At 33.3% G+C, this 27,874-nt stretch overlaps 1 protein-coding gene across 2 annotated transcripts in view; it reads right to left on the minus strand.

The window, feature by feature from the left end:
• AGPS (alkylglycerone phosphate synthase) overlaps positions 1-27,874 on the minus strand; it is a 117,950-nt gene that overhangs the window by 16,422 nt on the left and 73,654 nt on the right. For both annotated transcript variants that reach the window (XM_016225126.2, XM_087819746.1), the window contains exons 13-19: positions 25,937-26,013; positions 23,774-23,886; positions 19,481-19,550; positions 16,963-17,024; positions 12,403-12,492; positions 6,935-7,034; positions 4,794-4,851 (exon numbers count right to left, since the gene is read on the minus strand). In XM_016225126.2, coding sequence (XP_016080612.2) covers positions 4,794-4,851; positions 6,935-7,034; positions 12,403-12,492; positions 16,963-17,024; positions 19,481-19,550; positions 23,774-23,886; positions 25,937-26,013 — 570 coding nt within the window. The remainder of the gene's footprint in view (positions 1-4,793; positions 4,852-6,934; positions 7,035-12,402; positions 12,493-16,962; positions 17,025-19,480; positions 19,551-23,773; positions 23,887-25,936; positions 26,014-27,874) is intronic.

Raw genomic sequence — 27,874 nt, forward strand, 5'->3', positions numbered from 1 at the left:
TTTAAGCACCTACTATATGCAAGGCACTTTAGATGCTTTACACAATTATCACATTTAAGTCTTAAAATAATCTGTGAGGTAGGTACCATTATTCCAGTTTTGCAGGTGGGAACACTTCAGCTCAGAGATGTTATTAACCTAAGGTCACACAGCTAGTTAGGTGCAGAGTCAGGAGTAAAATACAGATTTGATTCCAAAGCATACGTCTTTCCCCTCTGTTTATAAGACTCTCTCTCTTTTTTTTTTTTTTAAATATATCTTTATTGATTTCAGAGAGAGGAAAGGAGAGGGAGAGAGAGAGATAGAAACATCAATGATGAGAGAGTCATTGATCGAGCCCACATCCGGGGCATGTGCCCTGACCAGGAATCGAACCCCGATCGCCCGGATCCTAGGTCAATGCTCAACTGCTGAGCCACGCCCAGCCGGGCTATAAAACTCTCAAACTTTTGTTTTTTTAAGACCAAGTTTGAATGGACTCTTACATACGTAATGCACCTAGGGAGAACACTAAAATGGCTGGTATTACGTGTTTGTAGAGCTAGCAAGCACATTATTTTACCCTACTTTTCCACTGAATGGCTGTTAATTCTCTTACCCAGGAATATTATGGAATTGAGCCTTTTCATGATCCGACCCCATAGTCAAACAAGGCCTGATTATTAAACATTTGAAACTGAATTAGCAATGAGACTAATGCCATTCAAATATGAAAAATTCAGAGATATTTGATAATTTGCAAAACTGCCCCAATTCTGTGAGCACGAATCCATGCAGTTAACATATTCATGGAGCATCTACTATGCAGAACAGCCAGTCACCGTTCTAGGGACTGGGGATCCCAGTGATGAACAAGATGAAGTCAGTAATCTCACTGAACTTGTTCAAACGAGGAGCAGAGAAACTGCGAGAGAAGAGGGAAGGCACCTCTAAGATGGTGGCATTTTTATCAGACATCGAAATGAAGGGGAAAACAAGCCATGCCAAGTATCTGGGGGAAGAAAACAAGAGAAAGAACATCAGAGAAAGAGTGAACAAACAGCAAAGGCCTGGAAGGGAAAAGGGGCTGCTACATCGGGGGAATAGCAAGATGGCCAACACTGCTAGGGGGGAAAAGGAATGAGATGAAGACAGAGAGAAACATACACCAATATGTCCTTGAAGGCTTTGAGAAGGACTTTGTATTTCATTCTGAATGTGAAGAGAAACACTGAATTTTAACAAGATTCCTCTGGCAGCAAGAGAAGCAGTAGGAGGGAGCGAGAATGGAAGCAGACACAGGCCAGTCAGGAGGCTTTACAGGAGCCCCGGTGGCAGTGGTGGTGGATGCTGTCTGCTATTTGGGAGCCAGCAGCATGCAGACAGTGTTTTAAGTCCTGGGACTGAGGCGATCACCAAGGGCGTGAATGAACACACAGAACAAATGGACTCAGGGCTGAGCCCTGGAGCACTGCAATGTCTGGCAGTTTAGAAGATAAGCTAGCAAAGGGAAAGCATCTCCATTTTACCAGCACATATATTTTGTATATATTTTGTATTCAGACTTTCCTAGTTTCTTCTAAGAAACAAATGAAACCAGGTAGTTTAGTTTGTTTCCTTGTAGACATATTTTGACCACATAGAAAATAAAAATATGAGAAATATGATAGAAATAAAAGATTTCTATTTAAATGAGGCAGGACCTCTCAATAAATTAATATGCAGTCAAACCTTGCTACATTCAAGTTAAAGCTAATAATTTCTAAAAATAAATTATTTCATGAAACTTGAGAGTCTTCAGCAAATAAAGGCCTAATAAGCCTAGAACCTGAAAATGCACATAAATTATACAAGGAGTTTTACTGTAACATGATCTGACCTGCATTTGTTTTAATACCTGATACTGCCGACATGCTAGAAACCTACAATGAGGAAGTATAAAAACAACCAGAAAGTCAAACTGACTTATGTGTAAGGACTGAGAAAACAACAAAATACCTATGATGAGGGAATTAAAACTGTTGATTCATTTGTTTTAACATCTAAAGCAGGGCAAGTAAACTAGTGTCAAAATAAAAAAAAAGCGGTTTTGTATTTTAAAAGAAAAACAGCAATGTTTAGTATTTTGTTTCATACACTTTTAAAAATTGTGTCTCTTTTTGAAGGCTGTTCATTTCACTCTTTTTAGCTTTTTGCCTGTCTTTGCTCTTTTAGGCTCTTAAGCAAGAGAACAGGGACACTGAAGCAGGAGGACCTGCACTGAAATTCAAATTCTTTCACTAACAATTATTGCTCATACCTTTGGGCAAGTTACTATACACTCGAGAGTTTTGACATCTCTTCATTTGAAAGACAGAAATAATATCTACTCCACAGGCATCTTGGGCAGAATTAAAGGAGATTAAGCTATGCAGAGCACCTACAAATATTTACAGCTTTATAAATGATAATTCCTTTCCCTATTCTATCTCCCTTCCCTTCACTGTTTCAACATCTGTAGTATTTACATGTTTATTAAAGTTACCTTTTGAGTGCTTTTAAAAGAAAATGGGAAACTTTTACCTTGGTTAAAGTGGTAATGATATAATCCTATCAGTTTTGATCAATGGCCTTTAGAGATGTTTATAATATTTTACCTTAATGGACTATAAGGTTCTTCAGAGAAAGAATTACTGTATAACTCTTTGAAACCCTATTGCCTAGTGGACCAATAATATTTATAGTGTGGAAAACATGCAACAATATTAAAAGGCACTAAGCATAATTTGTATAAAAAAATCACAGGAAGCTATTTACATTGTTTACCTTGGGACTGAGAATTGAATTGTGATCTTATAGGTTAAATAAGGTTTACATCTGTCGAACTGTATTTTCTAAACTTCTATTTGTGTGTATTGATTAATACAATGGACTACTACCATAGCTTTCACAAGTAACAAAATCCAAGTTTCAAAGGAAATAGAATATCTAAAACCCAATTACCTAAATGACAATTAATCCGCTATTTCCTGCCATACACAAGATTCAGCTGTTCTCACCTCCTGCAGAATCACCTTTCTCATATTTACCATCATAAATGTGGAACCTATAGTTCCTGATCTTAAATGAAAAAGTTCACTGTTGGCTGCTGACACGTACCAAAAGGCAAAATTGGCTACAGAAAGGAATTTTTTTTCTTCAAACAAGTAATTATAGCTAAATTACTTTGCTTCCTCTTTCCATGCAACCAATTTAGAATGAAGAACATATCATTACTGCATGATAGTATCTATTTTTACAAGTCTGTTACATATTAACACAGTGGCATCCTGAAACAGAATATATAAATTTTTTTAAAAATAATGTATATGGCTTTCTGAGCATTTTAAAGGAAGGTGCTAAAACCGAAGTGTCTTTATGAAATACCTCATGTTTAAATTTCCAAAATTAGACTTCCAGATTAATAAGAAACTTTTAATTGCACTTGAGAGCTTTCTAATTTCATTTTCCTCCCTTCATTTCTGTCATTCTAACATTCATTAGAATCTCCATCAAAAGATAATAAAAGGAAGAAGAGCAGAACAACTTCATCGACTTTAATCCTATCAGTCAGCTACGTTAGAAATTTATGTGTAGGGGTTACGAAAAAAGTAACGTGATAGCAAAATATTATAACGATACAACAATGCTGGAAATTGTTTTTCTAGTCCAGTCATCCACATCAGCAATCTTCTCCAGGTCTGGCTGCAATAATGTTGTATGAGCACAGATCATCTATAGCCCACTGTTTTTCTACCAAAATTCTTTCATTCATCTTACACACATGTAGGGAGGGTGGATGGGGCTTTGGGAGTAGCACTGTTCTAGGTGCCGGTACATAACAACAAACAAAACAGAACTTCCTCTCTATGAATTCTCACTTTCCAATAGAAGGAGATAGCTACTTTTGAGAAGTGTAAATACATAGCATGTTAGATAATGCTAAATGCTATGGTGAAAAATCAAACAGGGAAAGAGGGATATAGAGAATCCAGGTCAGGGATAGGAGCTGAATTTTTTAATTTGGTGGTCATCTATCCTCATGCTCCTTCCTAAAAAATATTTTTAAATTTAAAATCTAAATATATCTATTTTTCTAAGCAAATTATATTGAGGGATATATTCAGAACAAATTTCTATTAAGAGGGACAGGTGGATAACCTCAAAAATTACAATTTTAATGACAGACTAGCCACTGTTTCACTTTAAAAAAACTGCCTCATATAACTTTCATAAGCCTGCTAGTACATAGGTAGACATATCCTAATTTTTATTGGTGATGTGACAAATTCTCTGATAAAACTTAATATTATTACAATAGTCACCAAGTAACAAAACAGCATTAAAATCTTGAAAAAAAAATTTTTTTTTCACATGCTATCTTGATTAATTTACTGAATTCTCAGTGGGCAGAATAGCTCTTCAATATATGGTATTAAACCAATGTCCAGCTACATTCCAATAGTGGCTGAAAAACATTTATATTTCTTTTTTTCCCTTTAAAAACTTTTGCTTTAATGGTCAAATACCTCTGAGGCAACCTAGGTGATCTTGGGGAACATCAGGTTCCCTGAGCACTCAGAAGGCTATCTAGGTTCACATCTAAGCAGGCTTGTCAAGTCAGACTCCTGTTGGTTTCGACCACAACCTACCTCGGTGACAGATAAACACTTCCAAGAAATCTCAGGTGCTCTCATATTATTCATATTATGACTCTTCCCAGCATTTTATCAAATCAAACATTTTTTACATTAGAAATATCATAAATTTACATTAGTGATATTAAAAAAGAATACCTCCGTGGTGATGTGACAGACTCCCTCCATTAGCGAGGATTTCTTCTCTAGCAGCTGCCTATATTTGGAAACAATACAACAAATAGATTTCACTTTGAAGTGAGGGTTAAGATCCAACTCCCAAAGGAGACACATACTTCCTGAGTTAAATAATAAACTAGAAGCCTAATTTTCCTTTCTCTTAGGTTAACTGCATTTAAAAAGCAACTAAAATACATAGCCTAGCTTTTTGGTTTTTTCCAGTGAATAGTCAAAATATCTATAATTGTCACTTCCAGATTCTAGAAAAGAAAAAAAAGGCAAAATAATCAATTTAGCAGTACTAGATTGTTAATAGTGAAAAAAGTTTTGTAAAGACAAAGCGAGGTCCTACTCTGAAGTAAACATCTCACTGTACCAATAAACATTAGTAACTAACATTTACTGACTGCTTATTGTGTGTCCAGAAAAGCACTAAGCAATTTACCTGCAATAACTCGTTTGTTTTTACAACAGTCTTATGGAATAATTACTATTACTCGTATTTCACAGATAAAGAAAATGAAGCTTCAGTGGTTAAATTATCAACCTAGTATCATACAGTGGGCATGAGACTCCAGATTACTTACAAAGCTATTAGGAATCAACCACAAAAGCCCCAAGGGGCAAATTACCTGTCATTCCTATGGGTACTTAAGCTCGAAACCCCCATCTCCTTTTATCCTAGCACACTTGCCCTGACTAGGCTCCTCACAGAGCACCAAGGTGAGAAAGACAAACGAAACACCAAAACCCAAATAAATTGATTGCTGAAGCACAGGGTTAAAAAAGGGTAACAGAAACTGAAATTACATCAAATTCATCAGTATGGCAGAGCAATGAGGGGAAATATCTACAAGGCCTTGAGCCTCTCAGAATTACTCAGGTTGTACAAACTGTCAGGAATGTGGGACAGATAGCCTGTGTCTCATTGCAAAGTAATTTATAAGAACCCTCATCACTTAGCATTTTTCAAATGAATCATAAATATGGCCCCTGCTCTAAGAGATTATATCCTCTAACAAATTATTTTAAATAAAGCAATAACTACTTGAAACCAGTAGCACTTAAAGAATGGCAGTTGGGACTGGGAAAGAAGAAATAATTTCACTCTTGTAGTACTACAGGGAAGGGGCTTTGGGCAGCCAGAGAGCAACACAAAAACGCTGAAAAGTTAAGATGATGGGAAAGTATTTAACCTTTTGAGGGTGATGGATATGTTCATGATTTTGATCGGGATGATGATTTCACTGGTGTACATATACATCAAAATGCATCAAACTGTACACTTTACTGTATTTCAATTTTATTTCAAAAAAGCTATTAAAAAGTTAGATTGGAGGGAGAGGCATAGGTGAGAGATAACCAAATCTTATCTATGACTTAGGTCTAAGAGTGTCCACTGAAAATGATCTTGTGGTACTATTTTTGGTAGGCACCTGATGGAATTGAGACATTAGGATACCTGAGGTTTTAAAAAATCTCAGTGTCTTTCCAGTTCCTTTGTACTCTAGTCTGTTTCTTCCAGTTCCTTTGTATTCTAGTCCATTTCTTCAACTCTAGGCGTACTTGTAACAAGGAATATTGACCATCAAACAGAACGTTTTATAAAAATTAGAAGCTTAAAGCCATTTAAGAAATGTAGTAAAACTGCTAGCAAATGAACCTCAATGGCCTACATACAGCTCTAGCAAACAAATAAATTATAAACCTAGAGTAAGGATATTACAGCAACACAGACCAAGAGCATTAGGGCTGCTGACCTCAACAGCAGCCACCATCTGGAGATGAGTGGGCTGACAAAGTGATATCAAGGATTTCTATAGTCCTTTGTTATTTAATTTCATCTGGTATTATGTACTATAAGTAACAACCAAAAAAAATCACAAGCTAAAGAATATTAATTTTAGAACATTAATTGTAATATATGTAGAGAATATTAATTTTAGACTCAATTCAGTATACAACCTAGTGCAACAAACATGCTTCTCATTTCTATGGGATATCAATCAAGTAAGCCACAAGTGATTAAAGAGAGTCAAACTAAAATTCATAAATTGATGGTAAAGTTTACCAAAATTAATAAAAGAATGTAAGAGCTATATTCACGTATGCAAAATTACCTCGGTTTGGTCAAACACAGTCAGTGGGTCACTTATTCCCCTGTAGTTAAAGGCAAAGTAGAAGTAGATACATGCACCTGCATCGTAAGTCTGCGTCACCCTAAAAAACAAACAGACAAAATCCCCACAACGCTTTAAATTAAATGAAATCAGATTTAATGTCTGAAAACTTAAAAGATCATCTGAATGATTTGCTTAAGTCATAATCTCATTCTCTACCCAGCCTCCCACTCCATAAAAGGAACAAAGATGGGCTTGGATGAAGGCTATACAGAAACTATTTGTACTATTTTTACAACTTTATTTGGTAAATCTGGATTAGTAGCCCCCAAAAGTTTAAAAATTTAAAAACAATGTAAATGTTTCTCCAACTGGTCTGAAATAAACAAAAGCCCCACCTTCTCAGAAGGGATTTTTATTTTATTTTATGAAGTATATTGTAGCTAAAAACAGCCCCAAACTACCTGGAACTTGGTAATCTACCGTAAGTCTTCTAAACTTCCTCAAAATTAACAGAAATAAATACAAGACCTTAAAACTGGGAAACAAGAGAAATGTACAAATACCAAAAATGATCAGACTAGGTAAAATACATCTTCACTGAGTTCACATTGATAATTTGTAGGGACTTTGAAAGCAAAGTGAACGATCATATCAAATGCACTGACATGGCCTTAAAATAGCATCTCTGGGCCCCATATGAGTACATGTTACACGGGTGTTTACAAACGATACCTAGAACGTTAGATTGTTAAATCATATAACTATATATATTTGGGCTTTCAAAATGCAATTAGGTGAATCATTTAAAAGGGAGCTAAGGTAATCATAGTTAAATCTCCGAATGCAATTTACAGAGGTTCCCACAAAGAATTTAATTCAACAGAAGGAGCAAATACAGAGGAAATACTCTTTTTACTACACAATACAAATAGAATCTAATCTAAAATTTTAATGGCCTTTTAGGCCAAATGTTAGGTGCCTCAGAACAGAAGAAATGAACTGTTTAACAATGGTACTATCAATTTGCCAGCTGTGTTTTTTCTAGTGTTAATTCGCACCCATAAAAAAGATCCCTTGAATGTTTACATTTTAAGTACCAGATTTACAAAGTTTAAGAAAAACTAGAGAACCATTTTAACTATGACAGCATTATCATTTCAAATTTAAATAAACTTCAAGGGTACGAGACTGAAATGAGTTTATAGAAATTAGTAATATACATCACTATTCTTATGAATAGTTATCATCAATAAATAGAAAAAATAACTAAATATTAATAGAGTATTGCCACCTTCCAACAAATCCAGAATCAATATTACACAGTTCAGTTTTCAGTAGATAAAGAAGCTTCTAAAATCACAACAGAGCTTGATTGATCAGTATCTCAAAGAAAGGCAAAGTAGAAATCATGAAAACACCTTTTAGAAAACTACCATTTGGGTCCATTTCAGATAATGACTCAGATCTAACACCTTTTAATAGATCAATTCTATCACTTAAGACAAGTTAAACACTAACCGATTCCAAAATCATCTTGATAAGTGATAATGTGGTTGCCAGTTATTCTACTATTCTTTAAATTTCTAAAAGTGCTTGTGCTCTACACTTTTTGGAGTATTTTACTTGTGTCAGATTCCCTTGCTAGGAATTCCTTTCCATAGAACTTCTTCAGAAAATTTAGGGTTGGAATTTCTATTCCAGTAGACAAAATACCTTTTAACAAACAGAAATGAAATAAACTCAATAAATGCACCCTACAGCTAAATTATTTACCTTGGGATCTTTAATTTCAATGATATCTATAATTATTTTAAATTAATTTTGAAATAACTTTTTAGAAAACTAGTTTAAAAAATATATCTCACACATTTACATTCAACAGAAACTATTGAGCAGTTAAAGTCAAACTAAACTAAAATCAAATTCTTGTTAAATGTTGGTTTAATCAAGTATGAGTTTACAAAACTATATTTAAAACTCTTATTTATCAAAACCATTCAAATAATTAGACTTTGCACATTCTAAACTTTGGTTTTATAAGATGATCACAGAAGTTGAGCATTTAAACTTTTGAGAAAATTATTTCTATAAAACCAGCTACTTAATTAATGACATATGGCCAATTCAGTCTAACTATACCAATTCTACCTATCTACAATACATAATGAAGATCCTTAGGTCTTGTGAGTACCTTCTGAAGAACCAAGACTTAAGTGTTGTTATAGAAGATGTCCTAAGGCAGTATATTTTATTTCCCAATCACTTTCAATAAGCAGTGGTTTATCACAATGATATTTTCATAATGGAAAGGGAGAAGTCTCCAGGGACGCTGAATAGGGAGGTGGGGCAGAAGGAGAAAGGGGAGATAAAATCTGTTACGTTGCCACCGGACAAAACAAAAGAATAAAAACTTCTTAACTACACAAGAATAGATTCTATTATTTTAAGTGTTTCAAATTTCACTGGTAACAAATGATTTTTGGATTATTAGGCCTGGTTTGTTTTCAGTATAATAACAACAGGCCTGACAGACCAGATTGTCATGAGAAGAATTAAGTACAGCAGGTGCTCAATAACATTGTTTCATTCAATATTGTTATAAGGTTGATGAGATGTCTGATGAGAGGCAGCAGGAACTTAACTCTTTTTTATATTATTAGCCTATGGTAAAATTAGTTTTATTACACTTTGTTTTGCTTAAAGTCGAACCTATTGACATTAAGTGAGGACTTGATGTATCAATTTGGGTAGATAATATAAATAAACACAAAACATTTTTTTTTGGTAGACTTTAAGAAAAAAATTTGTTTTAAAGATGCCTCTAAATTTTTTAAAAAGTACATTCTTACACTCCTATTTGGAAAGGTTCTCTCCAAGATCAGTCACTAAGCCATCAATAGCTTTGCTATTATAACCCTTGTACATAACAAGGCCCCCTATTTCCCTTTCTTCAGATATAACAAATACCCAGCGAATAAGCTCTAAATCCACATTTTTAGCTTTCACTTCTTTGACTCTACCCTGAATATACATGTTCTGCATGTTAATACTGACTTGATTTGGTACTTCCTGAAATGCTCTTCAAATCCTCTTTCTCACCAGAAGCAGAAAAGACTATATCAAAGGATCCCGATTTACATGAACATTAATGTTCCCCTCATCTCATGTTAGGATTTAACTCTTTTACCCAGCAGATGCACAATTTATCAAATTCTAAAAGATGTCTGTTTCAATGAGAGCAATAAGTAGAACCAAGAAACAAAATATGGCAGTAGGGAAGTACAAGATGAGAGATGTAAAAGAAAAAAGAAGAGAAAAGAAGAAAAAAATCACAGAAGAGATAGCAATTTAAAGAGTATAGAAGTATTTCTAGTCTTGCAAGCAAATATATACAAATTATCATGCTATGTCAAAATATCAAGAGGGCTTAACAATTGGATGCCTTTATGAGGATCTGTCTTTGGGAAGAAAACCGAAATATCCAAATTTTCCTCCCTAATACTAGTATGAATTGTCTACTTCAATCTTGGTATTTACATTAAATCTTCATATGCTTTCTCATTTCATTTGTACAATAGTCCCATCAGGCAGATGATATTACCGCTACTTTACTAATGATAAATTTAGAGCTCAAAGAGATTAAATTACTAATAAACAGTGGAACAGTACTTTCACTCTTCAGACATATGTAATGTTACAAAACAAAGAAATTAAAAACTAAGCAGGAAGTTGTCATGGTGATACAACTGGCAGGCAGGACAAGTACAGGCCCTTGGGTTGGAACAGGCACAGGTCTGCCTTCCCAGGCTGAGAGTGATTCCAAGGAAATCAGAAGAACAAGGGTCAGGTATAGAAAAATGCTGTTGTGCTCAAGTATAACTGTTGTTTCCGAGCCCAGCATCTGGTGCATTTAATAATAAAGATATTACATTATTTCCAAAATTACCTAACTCTTATTCATGCTTATATCGATTTTGGTTTCTAGAATGAATATTGGGGTTATAGTCTTGAAAACCACACAAACACCCACACCCACACCCACACCCACACCCACACCCACACACACACACACCGGAAAAAAGAGAGGCAGTCATATAATACCGAATGTTCAATAAATTTACTTTAAAGTTCCCCTGTTCATGATCTGTCCTAACTTCTCTTTATTCTCCATTCCAATTAATTGTATAACTTATTAGAAAATTCAAATGCTCAAGTCAATCTTTTTTTTAGAAGAAAATCTATTTTTTTAAAGCATGAAAAATCTGATAATAATGAATAAAAAATTATAAAATTGTTTAAATAAAGCTGCAGTTTTTATTTGACATTTCAATAGCATTAACTTTTTAAAAAACTTTTTTTTTTAATTCAAAATATTACACATGCTAAGTGAAATAAGCCAGGCAGAGAAAGACAAACATCACATGATCTCACTTATATGTGGAATCTAAAGAGCTTAATAAACTGATGGACAGAACAGATTCAATGACTTGGAAGCATGGACCAGACTGACGAATGTCAGAGGGAAGGAGGGGTGTGGGTGGGTGGAGGGGGAGAGATTAACCAAAGAATTTATATGCATATATGCACAACCCAAGGATGCAGACAATGGGATGGTGAGGAACTGGGGAGGGGGGGAAGGCGGGGTGGAACGGGTCAATGAGGAGAAAAACGGACATAAATTCAATCTTAATACATTTAATCTTCTGGTGTTTACATGGAAAGCTAATATAAAAAGATGTAGTACAAAGCACCCCTTCTCAAGAAAACTTCCATCTGAGCTGTTGCTATTTAATAAAGTTAACAAGACCTTCAGTTAAACATGATCCAATATGGGTCATGACTACCCAATATGAAAGATACTAGCCACAAGTGTCTTAAATTTGAATTTTAATTATTTAAAATCAAATAAAATTTAAAATTCAGTTCTAGTCACACTAGCCACATTTCATCAGCTCAACAGCCACATGTGCCTTGTGGCAACCATATTGGACAGGGCAGATACAGAACATTTCCATTATTGCAGAAAGATTTATTGGAAAGCAGAGTTAATCTTCATTTGGGTCTTTTGCTCCACTCATTTCTTAATTTCTCACCCATTCATTTAATTAACAATAGATAAAATGTTTAAAGTGCTTTTTCTCTATTGAAGAGAAAGCTAAGTTGCCTGTGTATATAACTTATAGTTCCCTGACTATATATGTAATTTACAGTTTCAGTGAAGGTCTTCTCTTATTCCAGGAGCTCAGGCGTTTGGGTCTTCACCATCATGCTGTCCACACAGGGTACAAGGCTCACTCGCAGAAGGGGTGCTCTACACCTAAGGGGTCAGGGCTGCTGTAAATGCTAGTGGCACAATCCTAACAAGGTGGCAAGCTTCTCTTCAGCTGGCCAATTACACTTCTCCATTAATTAAAAAATTGTTGTTTTTTCAGAATAAGAAGTATAAGAACAATAAAAAAACCCACCTGCATGTAGAAAGAGGAGCAAACTGAACACCCTTCTCTTTGCATTCCTTTATTATTCTTTCTTTTACATTTCTACAGAGATCTACAACCCTAGAAAACATAATTGAATACCATATTAAGTTTTCAAATAAGTTACAAACATTCTAATAAATGCTGCTTTATCTGGCATCCAAGTCAGAAATTCTCTTAACTTTAATATTTATTCCTTCAAAAATGAAAAAGAGGCTTTATATCATTCAAATTGAGCTTTCCATTCATAACTTTCAAGGGAGCAAAGTCCTCTCTTTTTTTGCCATAGGAAAGGCAGAAGAGCATACTCAAGTCTCTAGAAGACAGTTCCCTACACTTAGGAAAATTCAATTTCAAAATAAATTTAATTTCACAATTTTAAAAGCTTTAAAGCTATAAGCAACATGTTAATAAAAATTCAATTCTAGATTATAGAAATACCAATCTTATATCCATGTCTAAAAGTTTTCCTTAATTTAAAATAATTTAATTAATAATCATGATGTTATACCACACGTTCATAGCCTATTCTCAAGCACTGAGCTAAAATCCAGCTCAACAATGACTTACTGGACATGTAACCCTGTGTAAAGCTAGGCTAGGCTGTATAATATTAAGTCAATGAAAACGGTGAGGGACAATTAATAATATTTAACAATATTAATGTTTTAATGTGAGGTGTAACACATTGTTATAACTGCATACTTTGTTTCATATGGAAAATAAAACTCTTAAGGTATATAAAAGCCATTTTATTCTCCAATAAATATCCTGGCTATGTACTGACACTGATTCTGTTTTAAACCTTGGTCTGGTTAGAATCATGAGAAAAGATACCAAAGAAACTTAGAAGGATGACCTATTTCTAGTCTCAAGACTGATTTGACCAATGTGATAAAAATAACATTAAATGAATTATGCTTTATAAAACATTAAAGTTATCTAAATTTCCAATAAGAACAAAGAATATATGATTAAAATATATTAAAAGGAGTTTAGTGTTTTATTAGCATGTCAAATTTTATTTTTATAAATACAGTACCTAAAAGTTTTATAAATTCTAATTTAACAAAACAGTGCTCTTAAGTTAACTCTGCTTTATTCTATGGGAGCTGCAAGCAAACACAATTTATCAATGTTATCTATGCTTCATTTATGGAATGGTAAAACTGCATGGTTTTTTTAATCCTCACCTGAGTGTATGTTTGCTGATTTTTTAGAGAATGGGTAAGGGAGAGAGAAACATCAATTCTCCCATACACACTCCCAACAGATGTCAAACTCGAAACCTACTATGTGCCCTGACTGGGAATTGAACTAGCAACCTACTATGTGCCCTGACTGGGAATTGAACTAGCAACCTTTAGGTGCACGGGACAACATTCCAATCAACTGAGCCACACCGAACAGGGGAAGAATGCATGTTTTCTTAACTCTCTGGTAAAGCATTTAGATTATTGAAATTTAATGTGTTTTTATTTTGAAAATCCAACTTATAAAACAAATACTTAAAATGTAAATAAAACCTACTAATCTTTTAATATTTATAGGGGTTAATAAATGTTACAAATTTATAAAAATAACATGTTCTTTTTAAAAAACATATGTTTATATTGACTTTTAGAGGGAGAGGAGGAGAGAGAGAGAGAGAGAGAGAAATAGAAACACCGATGAGAGAGAAACATCATTGATCAGCTGCCTCCGGCACGCCCCATACTAGGGATTGAGCCCACAACCTCGGCATATGCCCTGACCAGGAATCGAGCTGTGCGTGACCTCTTGGTTCCTGGGTCCACACTCAATCACTGAGCCACACCCAGTGGGAGAAAGTAACAAGTTCTTTATCATGACTCTAAAAATGGAATTTAAGTGCTATACAGTAATAATAACAAATAATAATAATGAGGAAAAGGAGATGGGACAAAGAACAAAACTGAATGGTTATAACCCTTAATGTGAAACTCTCTAGAAATGATTTGTAGGAAGGGAGTTCTGAAAGTACTCTCTCACAAAACTTGTGCAAAGGTCGATACAGTCCACTTGGACCAATCATATAGGAGATAAATATAACTGTGTACTTTTATTTTTATAGCTACTTCCATTCCACAAATGGAAAATAATTTAGCAGTTTCTTTTAAAAAAAACTAAACCTACAACTACTATATAACACATCAATTGCACTCCTGGGCATTTATCCCAGAGAAATGAAAACATGTTTATACAACTTGTATACAAATGTTTACAGCAGCTTTATTATTTATTTATTTAATTTAGCTTTATTGTCGAAAGTATTACAGATGTCTCCTTTTTCCCCCCATTGGCCCCCTCTGCCCTGCCCCCTCATAACTGTGTATACTTTTAAATTCTCACCTGATCTATTAGCAAATGTAACATCATTGACCATTTCCATCTTGAAAAAAATTCCCCTGGGCTTCTCACCTTACTGGTTTTCCTCCAAATCCTCCAGATAGTATTCCTCAGTCTCCTTTGCTCTTGTTTGTATGACTATCCCTTAAATGTTGAGGTTCCCTGGATTTCTTTCTTAGGCCTGTTTTTCTTCATCCATACTATCTGTGTTTGTATCTGCTCCCTTGGTTTTAATCACATGCTGGTGTATCCAAAATCCTTAAATCTCCACTTGGCCCTCTTAGATCACTACTTTTACAGGCTGCATTCTAACACTATTCTAGGGCACCTCCAAAGAACTCTATGCAGGCTATTCACTGAGCACCCAGGTGCAGTCATGCGAGGGCCACTGAGGAATATGCAAAACTAGGAAGACGAGTAAGACCAATAATCCCTTAAGAGATTTATGTATGAAAAGGCCAAGTGACCTAATAATTCAGGGTTGAAGACCCTGATCCCATGGGTTGCTGCTAAACACGGTCTCTATCCAGTTAAAGGCTTGAAAGAAAAACCAGTGCTAAATGGGTAACAAAATTTTGTGTCAGGAATGTAGCTGCTTTCCCTTAATTTTATTTATTAAAACTTCAGCTGAAGAAGTTGCTTTAAATGAAAACAAACCAAATATGTAGTCTTCTCTATAAAACAGATATCGCCAGTGAGTCAATTACGTAAATGTATAAGTATATACAAAGAAAGGATAAAGAGAAATAAAAGGTAGCGCATGTCTAGCTTCCACAGTGGGGAAAATAAAAAGACAAAATGACAACCATCAGTTAGTAATAACTGGTGACAAGAAAATATATACTACTGAAGAAGTAACACTACACTAACCTACTTTCCCCTACAAGGAAAGGTATTAAACACTAAAATGGTATATTTGAGACAACTGTGAACAACTGCCAAACTATACCTGTTGTTCAAAAGTGTCAAATGTCAATGAGTTGGTTAATTCTTTTTATTTACAAGATTTATTCCCCCTTAAAATTAAATTAAATTTATCACCAAAGGCTGTGATTAACAGATCCATACTACACAATCTGGTTATCTTACAATGCATGCAATATGAGCATCGATGCACCCAAAGTCATAACCCATAATAGATGAAGACTGAATGTAGAAAAGTAAAAAGTTTTCTGGGGGAAGAAAAAAGAGGTTAGGGTAGAACAAAATGTTAAGCTATGTAATAACTAAAAGATGGATTCACGGGGATTTGTAAATTTAAAATAATTTGATTTTATAAAGAAAAAGTAAAATGTAAGGCATCCTAGAATAAAATGTACTAAGATCTCCTTAAGAATTTTTTATCAAAAAATGAGCTCACAAGTCTACTTTTTTTTTTTCTTTTAAGAGGACCTTTTTAAAAATTGACTTTTAAAGAGGGAGAAATGGAGAGAGACAGAGAAACATCAATATATGAGAAATTCATCGATCATTTGCTTCCTGTATGCCCCAGCCATGGATGGGATCAAACCTTCAACCTAGGTACATGCCTTGACTGAGAATTGAACCCATGACCTTCTGGTGCACAGGACGACGCTACAACCAAATCAACTGAGCCACACCAGCCAGGGCACACAGTTCACTTTTAATAAAACCACTTCACATTTCCTAATCCGTTTTTATTATTAATTCCCTAACCAATATCCGTATGTATATGTGTATGCAATTTAAAAACAGTACATAATTTTTTAAATTGGATATCTTTCAGATATCAACTAAATGCAAGTTAAGGTCTTGCTTAATAATAGCATGTATACAAATATCAAAAGCTAAATGATATATCACAAAAAAATTAACTGGTTTTATAATTTGGGGGCACTTTTTAGAGAACATGTAAGCATATTCATCATTTAAGAATTCAAATCAAAGTTAAGTAAAACCACACAGTGACATTTAGTGTTCAGTAAGATTGTTTAAATTATTAACTTCAGTAATAGCTTCCTTCTATGGGACATGAACAAATTTGCTGCAAAACAAAAAAATGGCTTGCAAATATGACAGTCTGATGGAGATAATAATTTAAATAAAGGTGTTTATGATATTGCAATGTTTCTTTATAAAATTTTAAGTTTACATATTCACACACAGACATTACTTGAACAACTTGTGGTGTATTTTAATAGCAGGTATTTTATTCCATTTTACCTGTCCCAGGGAGCAGAAGTCTCAAAAGATTCTCCTACTACATAGTATTCCAAACCCAAGTCCTGTTAAGACACATATACAAAAATCAAGAAATTACAACAGATGTAGAAGAATCAATAATATTGTTTATATTTCATGTTCAACATTAGTATTTCATGTAATTGTTGGTATTACATGTTTCTACCTTAATTTCCATGGATATTTATTATTCACCTCATAAGAGCAATGGAAAGTGGCCCCAAGAGTGAGATATAACCTCCAGGAGGACAGGGACTTTGTCTGCCTTGTTCTCCTCTGTACTGTTGGCACCAGGCAAGGTGCCTGACACATGATAGGAACTCAAATATTTCTGCAATAAATGGAGTCTCTATCCAGGAACTGTCTATGTGCATGCAGAGAATACTAGCAGAACAGGTTTTTAGTGCTTAATCAACAAATTAATCGATTACCCAAAAAAGGCCATCGGGATAGAAGGAGCAGAGAAGCAGGAAAGTGGGGGGGGGAAGGGAGACAGGAAGGAGAGACTAGAGGAAGGAGAAGCTATTTCCCTTTCTTAAAAGCAACTTTTCTTTAAAAACAAATTAGAAAATATAGTGCCTCTCTCAGCAGTGACTGAATAAACAGAACATTTGGAAATAGCACTGCTGGGACTATATATATTTTATACCATGGAAAATATAATGTTCATATAAGTAACTTACGATACTAATTTCTTTACCCAAAGTACAATTCTGTAGTTTCAAAACTGAAAAGAGCAATTCACAAGCCATCACAGAAGTATAAAGAAAAGAAAGAAAATTTTATAAGGCAGAGGAATCAATACACATTAAGTTTTCACTACTAGTAAAATGAACCACTTCAACTCTACCACTGGTTGACAGAAAAAATCCTAAAATTACTGATCTAAAATTTGTGTTTTTCTCTCATGCATTCATTTATTCAGTAAACATACATTTGGTGACAACAGTATTAAGCACTGGGAAAATAAAAATAAGATGAAACAAATAATCTCCATCCCTCCTCTCCCTAAAAATCTCTAACTTGCTTTTCATTAAGTTTTAACATTAACTGTAACCTTAATAATTAAGAAACTTATTTCAAACTGTGTCTACACGGTACTTGTTACAGTTACATTTCATTTTCTAGAATTATGAATTTAGTATTATGAGAAAATGGCCAATATCTTCAGAGAAAATGCCTAACAAACAAAATTTATGTATACCCATAATGCTTATTATGGGAGATCTTGAGGTAGTGACAGACTATGGAGGTAAAAATTATTTTAAGACTTAAAATAATCTATTACCTTTCACAATCTGTAAATCTGTTCATCACAATCTCTAGCACAGTATACAGGCAAGAAATGTACTTTTTGTTATCAGAATGGTGGGGGAGGCAGAAGGGGGGAAACTATAAGATGACCTACATGCTTCAAATTCACTACACTCTGAAATTTAGATCTTACCTAGGATTAAATTATTTTTTAAATGAGAACACAATTCAAGCTTTCTTAGAGAAGTAAAAACAAATTTTATATAAGTTTATATAAATATTTCCTTCAAAATAATTTCCAAGTGAAAAAATGAGAAAATTCAGTATCTAGGGAAGCCAAATTCTCAATAGGATAGCTGAGAAATGACCTTTTAAAACAAGACCCTTTAAATTACATAACAAGCTGTATTTTTTAAAAAGTAACCTTAGCAATAGCAGAAAACAATTTAAAAGCTTGAATTGTTGCAGCCAAAGCAGAAAAACAAAACAAAATACATGAAAAAATGAGTAAATAAACTTTCAAAAGAACACTTTCATATCAACTTATAGAAGACTCTTGTGGTTAACATGACCAATCAAGTTTCTCACAAATAGAAAATCTAAAATTAGAAAAATTTTAGAACTCAAATATACACAAATTATTTCTTTCATTCTATATAGTAATCGTCACCAGTGAATCAATAACTACTTGGAATCAAGTTAAATATCAACTTTTAAAGACAGTTAAAGAAAGATTTATATAACTAACAGATTATGGATCAACTGTGGAATGCTGCTAAATAAAAACTTGATTCTAGGAACAGCATGCTCAACTTTCAGACAGAGAAAGGCTCAATTCTTCTAAAGAACAGAAAGATCTACTCAAAATCTTTAACTTCCTCAAAAGCATATGTGGAAGGTTTAATTAATAAACAAAAATTATCTCTAAGACCTAAAATCATCTATTACCTTTCATGATCTGTAAATCTGTTAATCACAATTTCACCCCAGCACATAGGCATGGCAAGGGGGAGCGGGCTGCAGGAGGACCTATCAAATCACTGCAATCTGAAATTTATATCTTACCTAGGATTACACTAAAGTGCTTACTATGGGAGAACTTGAGGTAGATTTGCAGCTAATCCTTTGTTCCTATAAAATGATATGCTTACTTACACTTGGTTAAAATTTAAAAAAACAATTTTATTCATTCAAAGTAAGAAAAAGTATTGTTTGTAAATAATTTGACATGGGAAATATAACTTACTCGAATGTATGCAATGACATAGGTCAGCAAATAACCTCTCTGTCCATTATCTTCTCCAGCTGCCAATCCACTGTAATTAAAGAACTGTTAATAAATATCAAATGAACTATTAAAAATATATAAAACTAACCAAGTTGATATGACACCTTAAGATAAATGCTTAACAGATTAACATATATTACACTGCATCTCATTTTTATTTTACTCTCATTTATCATAAATATAGCAAAGGACCATCAAGAGACTAAGCTTCAATAACAAAACACTGAAAGCACATTTAATATTTCAGTTTGGTCATTAACTTCCAACTTTTATCAACCACACTAATAAAACTGACTCATGAACTCAACTACTTCTATCTACATTGTCAAAAGAAAATTAGACATGGGAAACAAACCTAAATAATCTTCACAATAAAACTGAGAAATTTAAAATACTCTTGTTTTATTATTATATTCTGATTCATATATTCATGTGAATATATTTTATTCATATATAAAAATGTGTAGTGATTGACTAGGATCTTCCAAATACAAAGACGTTTCTTGAATACTCGAGCACATAGTATTTGGAGTATTACACATGGTGTTTATTTTATGGAACTTACGAGTTAAATGATAGAAAACATACACAGAAATATTAAAGTTAATGAAGCAACATACAGACAAGTATTAGTAGAACAGGTAAGGTCTTAATACTATGGACACATGAACTGTCCATTTCCATTAGAAAGTAGTTTTATCCATAGAAATTGCATTCAGTGATCCAGTTAGCATTAATCCATATAACAGTCTAAGTGTTCTGCTTTGTGAAAGACATTCTTATTTTAAAAGACTATGAATGATTATTGATTTCCACTACTTTCAGTAAAGACTTTTTATTTTTGCTTCTTTCCATCATCAGGCAGAAATTAAATTTTAACTATTCTTAGTCAACTAAATAAAATCCCAAACTCTCAAAGTACCCATAAAAAATCAATAAAACTAGATAAAAAAAATCTTTCCTTGTGACTTTATTGGGTTACAATTAATAACTAACTGTTATGTCTCTCTTTTCAATACCCTAACTGTACCTCCTTATTCTCAGGATGCTGAGCCCTTAACCATGGTGTTGCTCAAGGCTCGGGTCTTGAGACTCTGTGACTTGAGTTTCTTTTGGAAGAATCATTCCTCTTTATGGCTTCAATGAACACCCTATAATTAAATCGTCCCCCTTCCCCCGAAATTTTGCTTGGATTTGATACTAAGTAAATAACGCAATGTAGATGTACCCTTGGTCTACACAAATATTGTAAGGCACTTTTAGGCTAGGATATGGGCTAAATCAGGTTTCCTGACTTAGAGTTATAGCTGGATATATTGGAATTAGTGTCATCCAGAGGAGTAGCAAAGACTGATAGGGCAGCTCTAGTCTACAACTACTAGGGGACAGAGTATGATGAAATGAAGAAGGCTGTTTATATTACTAGAATGTTAATGAGTGAGGATGAGAGAACTTATGTCAGCAAGCTAGCTAACAGTGAAAGTAAGAAATAGAAGAGAATTCTGGGTTGGATGTGTATGGATGTGAGGTTGGGGTAGGCAGTCAAATAAAGTTCCAAAACAAAAAGGAAGCTAGTCAGAAAATTGCTGTGTAAGTGAGGAGCAAAATAGCTGAGCCCATATCTCAGGTAGATATGAAACAGTCAGACACAGTCCAAGAGAGAAAAAAAACACTACTGATCTAGGAAACATAAACAGTTCATCCTGGGCCTAGTGCTGGAAGGAAAGAAAAGGAAAGACAGTGAAGACTAGGAAAGGATGCAGAACATCTGCACTGGAAATCTTTGAGAAGGCGCTTTCTAAGTGGGTATATGGTGAGAAGTAACAGTAGGGACTGTCTCTCTTATATTAGCATGAGAAAAAGTCCTACTTTGCAGTCCCAGTCAAGCCATTTTTCTTTAGACACTCTTCTAATATCTGGCGGGGTGAGGGGACTTGGTTCTACTTTGGAAACAGGTGTGACAAACCACACAGAACCATGCATTTTCTTATCTAGAGCAGGAAGAAATCAGATGTTCATTCCGAATTCATAAACCAAAGGAGAAGAAAAGTCATTCTGGGTTTGCTTTTCTGAATCACACATTTTCCCTGCAAATTTAGCCTTTTGGAACTTCTCTCTTTCTCTCTTCTTTTTTCAGTTTTCAGAGCTATCTATCTTCTAGCCAGAATTACCTTAAGATACCATATGTAAGTAACAAGAGGGCTTAGAAATTAAATGCTTCTAACTTGACACTTTTGCAGCCATCCCAAAAAAATAAGATTCAAACTGTTTTACATTAAAGTAGCAACATCCATCCCCTACACCTCCTGCTCCCTACCACAAATTTCAAACAACAATTAACAAGGTTCTTAAACAAATTTAAAGCTATTTCATGAGGAAGGACTGGGAAGACTAATGAAAGAGGAATGAAAGAATCTTTTTACATAAAAGAGCCATCTGGTGAAGCTAATCACTCTCGTGTTGAATTAAACAACTTAAGCGCATACTTTAAAAATGACGGTAACATATTACCTGAAGCTGTATGGTAAAATGTCAATAATTTGTCATGATTGCTGACAGGTGATGTTTATTCTGCTTAGCTCTTAGAAGTTAAAGTACACTACTAGCCAACATAGATAAACAACCAAAGTATGATTATTCAACATTTGGCTACTATGTTCTATTCGATTGTATGTGTTCAAAGGTATTTAACAGTGTTTGGGTTGAGGTGGAAGACAAGGAGTTGAAAAATGGCTAAGATAAAAATGTTTTAAACTGTTAGAAATACTGCATTAAAAACTATCAATTTAAAGCTAATGAGGTGGTAGGAAAAGAGGATTCAAAAAACCAGAAAATAAAGAATAGATTAATAATACCCTAATTCAAAATAAAATACATTAGCTAAACCAGCAATGAAAACTTTAGCAGAATGAAATTTAATGGTGCTTTCTTCCCATGTAGTTATGCAGAAGGAGAAATGATTGAGAAACAAGGGTTAGCAAAGTGGCATCCTAAACGAAAATTAATCCTGAATCTTTCAGTGATTAGAACAAAGACCTAGCCCCTAGAGAGAACTGGGGGCAAAAGAGGACTTCTAGAAAACCACACGAAGATATTTCCAAGTATTAAAAAAATCAAAAGAACCCTATGTCATGTGCCTAATGACAGCCTGGGTTGTTCAATACAGAATATTTCTGCACTGAAAGGAAGGGAGCCAGGATGAAAGTATACTAAGAAGCTAATTATAACATAACTAAGAAGTAGTAATACTTTACCTTTGCTTTAAATAGATAGCTCATTTTCCATAACCTATTTTTAATGAGTGAATTTGATACAAGTTTTGTTTCCTATAAGCAAACTGCTAGAATTAAATCAATAGTTCTGGGGCCTCAGTATCAGTATGTAAAAAGACCTGGATTCATCTTAAAGATGATTCATTCTTACTTTTGAGTTGTAAATGGCTGGTGTTAAGAGAGAAAAACAAAACTGGCATTACATGAAAAGACAGTTCATGACAGTTGGTGGCTCAAATTAAATAAATCTGACAAAATAATTCTGATAAATACCTAAAGATTAAAATACACCAGGAATAAAAACAAATATTCACAAAGAACTCAGATTAAATACAATGTGTATGATATATTTTAAGCTCTGGAATAAAAAAGACGACGGGTATCCAGAAAATTGTTAGTTTATGTACTTAAAAAGGAAAGGAAAATAAATGTAGTCCTGATAAATGGCATTTCCACTATAGTTCCCATAGATCAATCTTATAATCCATCAAGTAGACAGACAGAAACCACCCAATCATTATTCAGTTGGTTATAGATGTGAAATGTTTTCTGTTTCTTTATACCAGCACAAAACAGTAAGTGACAGGGGGTGGAGTATAGGTAATTCATCAAATACTTTTGATTAAACACAATTTCCTTTTAAAAACATACTAACAGCATTTTTATATACATATTATTACCACTAAATAGTAACATGACTATGAATTTTTTCCTATTTCACTCTAGCACAACAGCAAATGTTATAAAATTAGCATTAATAGAAAAATATAGTATTTAATATAATCATACATATGATTACACAAGTAAGAGCAACAGACCGATCTAACTTCCTACAAATTTTTAAAGTAAACACAACATTTTAAGTTGATTATCATATATTACCACAAATTCAATACTAGAAAGGGAACATTAACAACTGCTCGAAGATATCAGAATTTTAGCTTAACTTCCTCTTGGTATTATGAACTGAAAGCCATACCCAAATTTTGCAGCAATGTCATATACTTGTTTTTCGTGTTGAAGAACCTTCTCACGGTCCCCCTCGAACAGTAATGTAGCGACACTTAGCTGATTTGGATCAAATCCTTTAAACTACAAAAAATAAAATATTATTACAGATAAATCTTATTGTATAAAATAGTAAATAAAAATACATTTTGCTCCTTTTTTCCTTTTAATCTGGGCTCAAACACACCAATTCTTTAAAAATTGAACTCTGGTTGTTACAGAATAGAAATGGGGATATAATGTACAGCATAGGGAATATAGTCAATAATTCAGATGGGTGCAAGATTTATTGGGATGATCGCGTAGATATGTAACATCTAATCACTGGGGTATACACCTGAAACTAACATAATTGTGTATGTCAACTGTAATTGAAAAATAAAAAATGATTTAATTTTTTTTTTCTAAGTGAACTTTGGAACTTCACATGGCAATCACATGGCAATCAAACAGAACAGTTGATGCACCTATTCAGGTTATCACAATATAATGGAACTATGAAAAAACACTTTACTTCAAAGTATGCCTCGGAATCAATTACAATGACATATTGGTATATAAACATAAAAATAACTCGTAAGAATTATAACTATAATAAAGAATCCAATAAAACTACCAAAATGATAGAAAACAATAAAGGATGTCAGGGGGAGTAAAAACTAACAGCATCCTTACATACTACAATAACTTATTAAATAATATTTTCAAAGGAGATCTTACATGCAATTAAAATACAAAACACCTAAGAATAATCATAAAAGAAAATATATAACTTCGTTAGAAAAACATGCTTAAAAATATAAAAAATATGTTCCTGAATGCATAAACTAAGTATTATAAAACCTGTTAATTTTTGCCCAAATTAATAAACTAGTTTATCTTAATTCTAATAAAAATCTTGATGGACTTCCTAAAATGGTAAAGAGATTCTAAAATATTTTAGGCTAATAAACAGGTAGGTAACAGTGATAATAAGGAAAATTCAAAAAAACATGCCACACGGCAATTAGAATTCATTTATTTTTTTAGGAATAAAAGTTCATTAAAAACAATTTGATACGTTAAAATGGAGTTTATTTCTTGGATAAGTATATAAGATGTCTTGTGCATGGCAAATTAATATAAGAAAAGCAGGGATTAATTAATGGTGCTATCACAACTGAGTAGCAATATGTGGAGAAAGAGGTAAAGATTAATTTAGATCTTTATCTTACATCATAAAAATGAAAAATTCAAACAGTAATAAAGATTTAAAAAATTTTTCATTTCCATTTAACAAAATAGTGAGAGAGAAGAAAATGGTCCTAACCATAGATCTGGAGAAAGGAAGGCTTTTCTAAGCTTAGAAGCAATTAAATAATCACAGAAAAGGATATAAAAACTTGAAACTTTTACCAAAACGAAAAACCCTTATTTGAAAAGGATTCATTGGCTGAAAAAATTATTATTTACATCATTTATGACAAAGGCATCTCATAATTTCATTACTTAAAGGGCACACACCAAAGCATCAAGAAAAAAAACATGAAGCTGCCACCTCTGGAGAAATAACCATATTCAACTAATTCACATAAAAATCTTATCTAGGAAATACAGGAAAATGGTCAGTCTCATTGGAGTTTCAAGACACATCTACTAAAATAAAGTACCAATTCTCCCCTGGATTAAATAAATTTAGAATATAAAACAAAAATCCCACTAGTAACAGCAAGGATGCAACAGAAAAATGGCACACATGTATTGCCAGCAGCAGTGTAAGCTAGTATAAACCTTTAGAAAAAGAAGTCAGCAATCAATAGTTTTAAAAAACCCATACTCTTATTTCACTTCAAGATATCTACTATAAAGGTAAAACTTCAAACTATAAAAAGTGTTATATGCTTGAAACTGTTTAATGCAGTGTTATTTTTAGAAACTTCAAACCTGAAAAAATAATTTAATTTCTGAAATTGAATGCATCACTGATTTACTTTGATAAAATATCTAATCCAACATGAAAAATAATAATTATGAAATATACACAGCAACATGGAGAAACATACTTCAAAAAGGTACCTGTGAGGGGGAAGACAGGAAACAAATTCAATTAATATCCTAAGCACTTAAAATTTTAACATTTTATAATAATTCTTACCTTTGTAATATAAAACTTTTTTAACCCATCCAAAAATGATGTAAAAATAGAGGAAACCTGAGGTTTAAGAGCATGACCTAAAAAGAAAAAAGTATTTTAAATTAATAACAAATTTTATGTTTTTCAGAAGATCAAGAGGCTACTTTTAACTTAGTATCCTAAAAAAAAAGTGAATGTTTTCATAATCTTACTTTTCTAAATCTGCCCATTATACCTAACATATTGATCAAGATATACATCTTTTATTTATCTTCTTTCAAAAGTCACAAACAACTTTTTGTTTACAAAACCACTTCTTGATTTTTTTAACTCAAATTACTCTATGTAATTAATACTACACATAGTTTAGGTTATCTTTCGATGGTACATTTTATACATAGTAAAATCACTTCATTAATTTTTATTTCATTAAGACCACCAATGGTGACTGGTTTTACTTTTATTTTTTTAATTATGCAGAAACCATTCAGAACTATAACCAAATATGAAGTCATTACCACATTTAAGGTTGTTTCTTAATTAATTCTTAATTCATCCAGAATTCTTGGCATAAAACTAGTAATTGCTTCCTTCATCACACCCGGAGAGTTAAAATTGCCAAAGTAACATAAATGGTGTCTCAGAGTCTGTTAAACTAACAACGTTGCCTACGGATTGAGCTTAATTGAGTAAGAGTCTTTTACTGTTTTCTCACTGTTTTCAGAGTAGTAACTTCTTAACTCTCATGACTGTTATATTTAAGAGTCATTCATCTGACATTAGTGATATGAGACCAATTCAGAAAAATGTGGCATAACATTTATACAGAATTTTTATAAAGAACTTTAAAGCCTCTAGTAAATTTAAGTTATCTGTAAACAAAAATTTTATTTTTTAAAAAGGGCTTAAGGTTTTGGGATTTTGTAAAGTGTGGGCCCCTTCTTTAAAACAGGCACACACAGCAAACTAGTTTTTTGAAAAACAAACAAAATTTCTGAGGAAAAAACTATTACTCGCAGTCTTTTCTTCCCCCACTTACTTTTCTTTTTTTTAAGTGAGAATCTGAATCTGTAATATTTATTACATTTTTATTGATTTGGAAAGTGCATTACATAAAAGACCAGCTAACACTAAGTCTTCATCACAGGCTAAGAGTTAGATATCATGCTATAACTGAACAAAGCAAAACACAACAAAAATGAAGGGCAGATTAAATAGAAATCAACCTAGCAATCTTTTTGAGCTCCTTGATCACAGTAAGAGATTTGTTTGGGGGTTTAATTTTCTTTTATTGTAACCTGTCAGAGATACTTCTCTAGCATAACCAGTGCTTTTATAGAAACCATTTCTAGCATGTATAAAGTTAGAAATAACATATCAAAGTATTCACTTTCTGTCACAAATGGAATTCATTCTACTTTAACAACTGGAAATAAATATATAAACATAAACATATGAGTGTGCATATTGTGTTCTTGTAAGAAATTGAAATTATATGTTCCTCAAACAAGTCTGTTATCCACATAATTTTTTTTTAAATATATCTTTATTAATTTCAGAGAAAAGAAGGAAGAAGGAGAAAGAGAGAAATAGAAACATCAATGATGAGAGAGTGATTTATCAGCTGCCTCCTGCAGGCCCCCTCCTGGAGATCGAGCCTGAAACCCAGGCATGTGCCCTGACCTGGAATCGAACCTCAATCTCCTGGATGACAGGTCGATGCTCAACCACTAAGCCACGCCAGCTGGGCTGATCCCCATAATCTTTACACAAGGTATGAGGACTCTAAATGTTACTACTCTGATGTGAAATAATCCTTAAAGGTATATCTTAACACACTGTACAATTTCTGTTAACACTAGTGGGAGTCAGTTACATATTCCTAATACTGAGTTGATGTGATAGCTTTAAAGCATACTGCTGTAACAGTGGTACTAACTTTTAAGTGGGTTAAACATT

The sequence above is a fragment of the Miniopterus natalensis genome, chromosome 8 (assembly GCF_054644295.1).
Source record: "Miniopterus natalensis isolate mMinNat1 chromosome 8, mMinNat1.hap1, whole genome shotgun sequence".
Lineage (NCBI taxonomy): Eukaryota > Metazoa > Chordata > Mammalia > Chiroptera > Miniopteridae > Miniopterus > Miniopterus natalensis.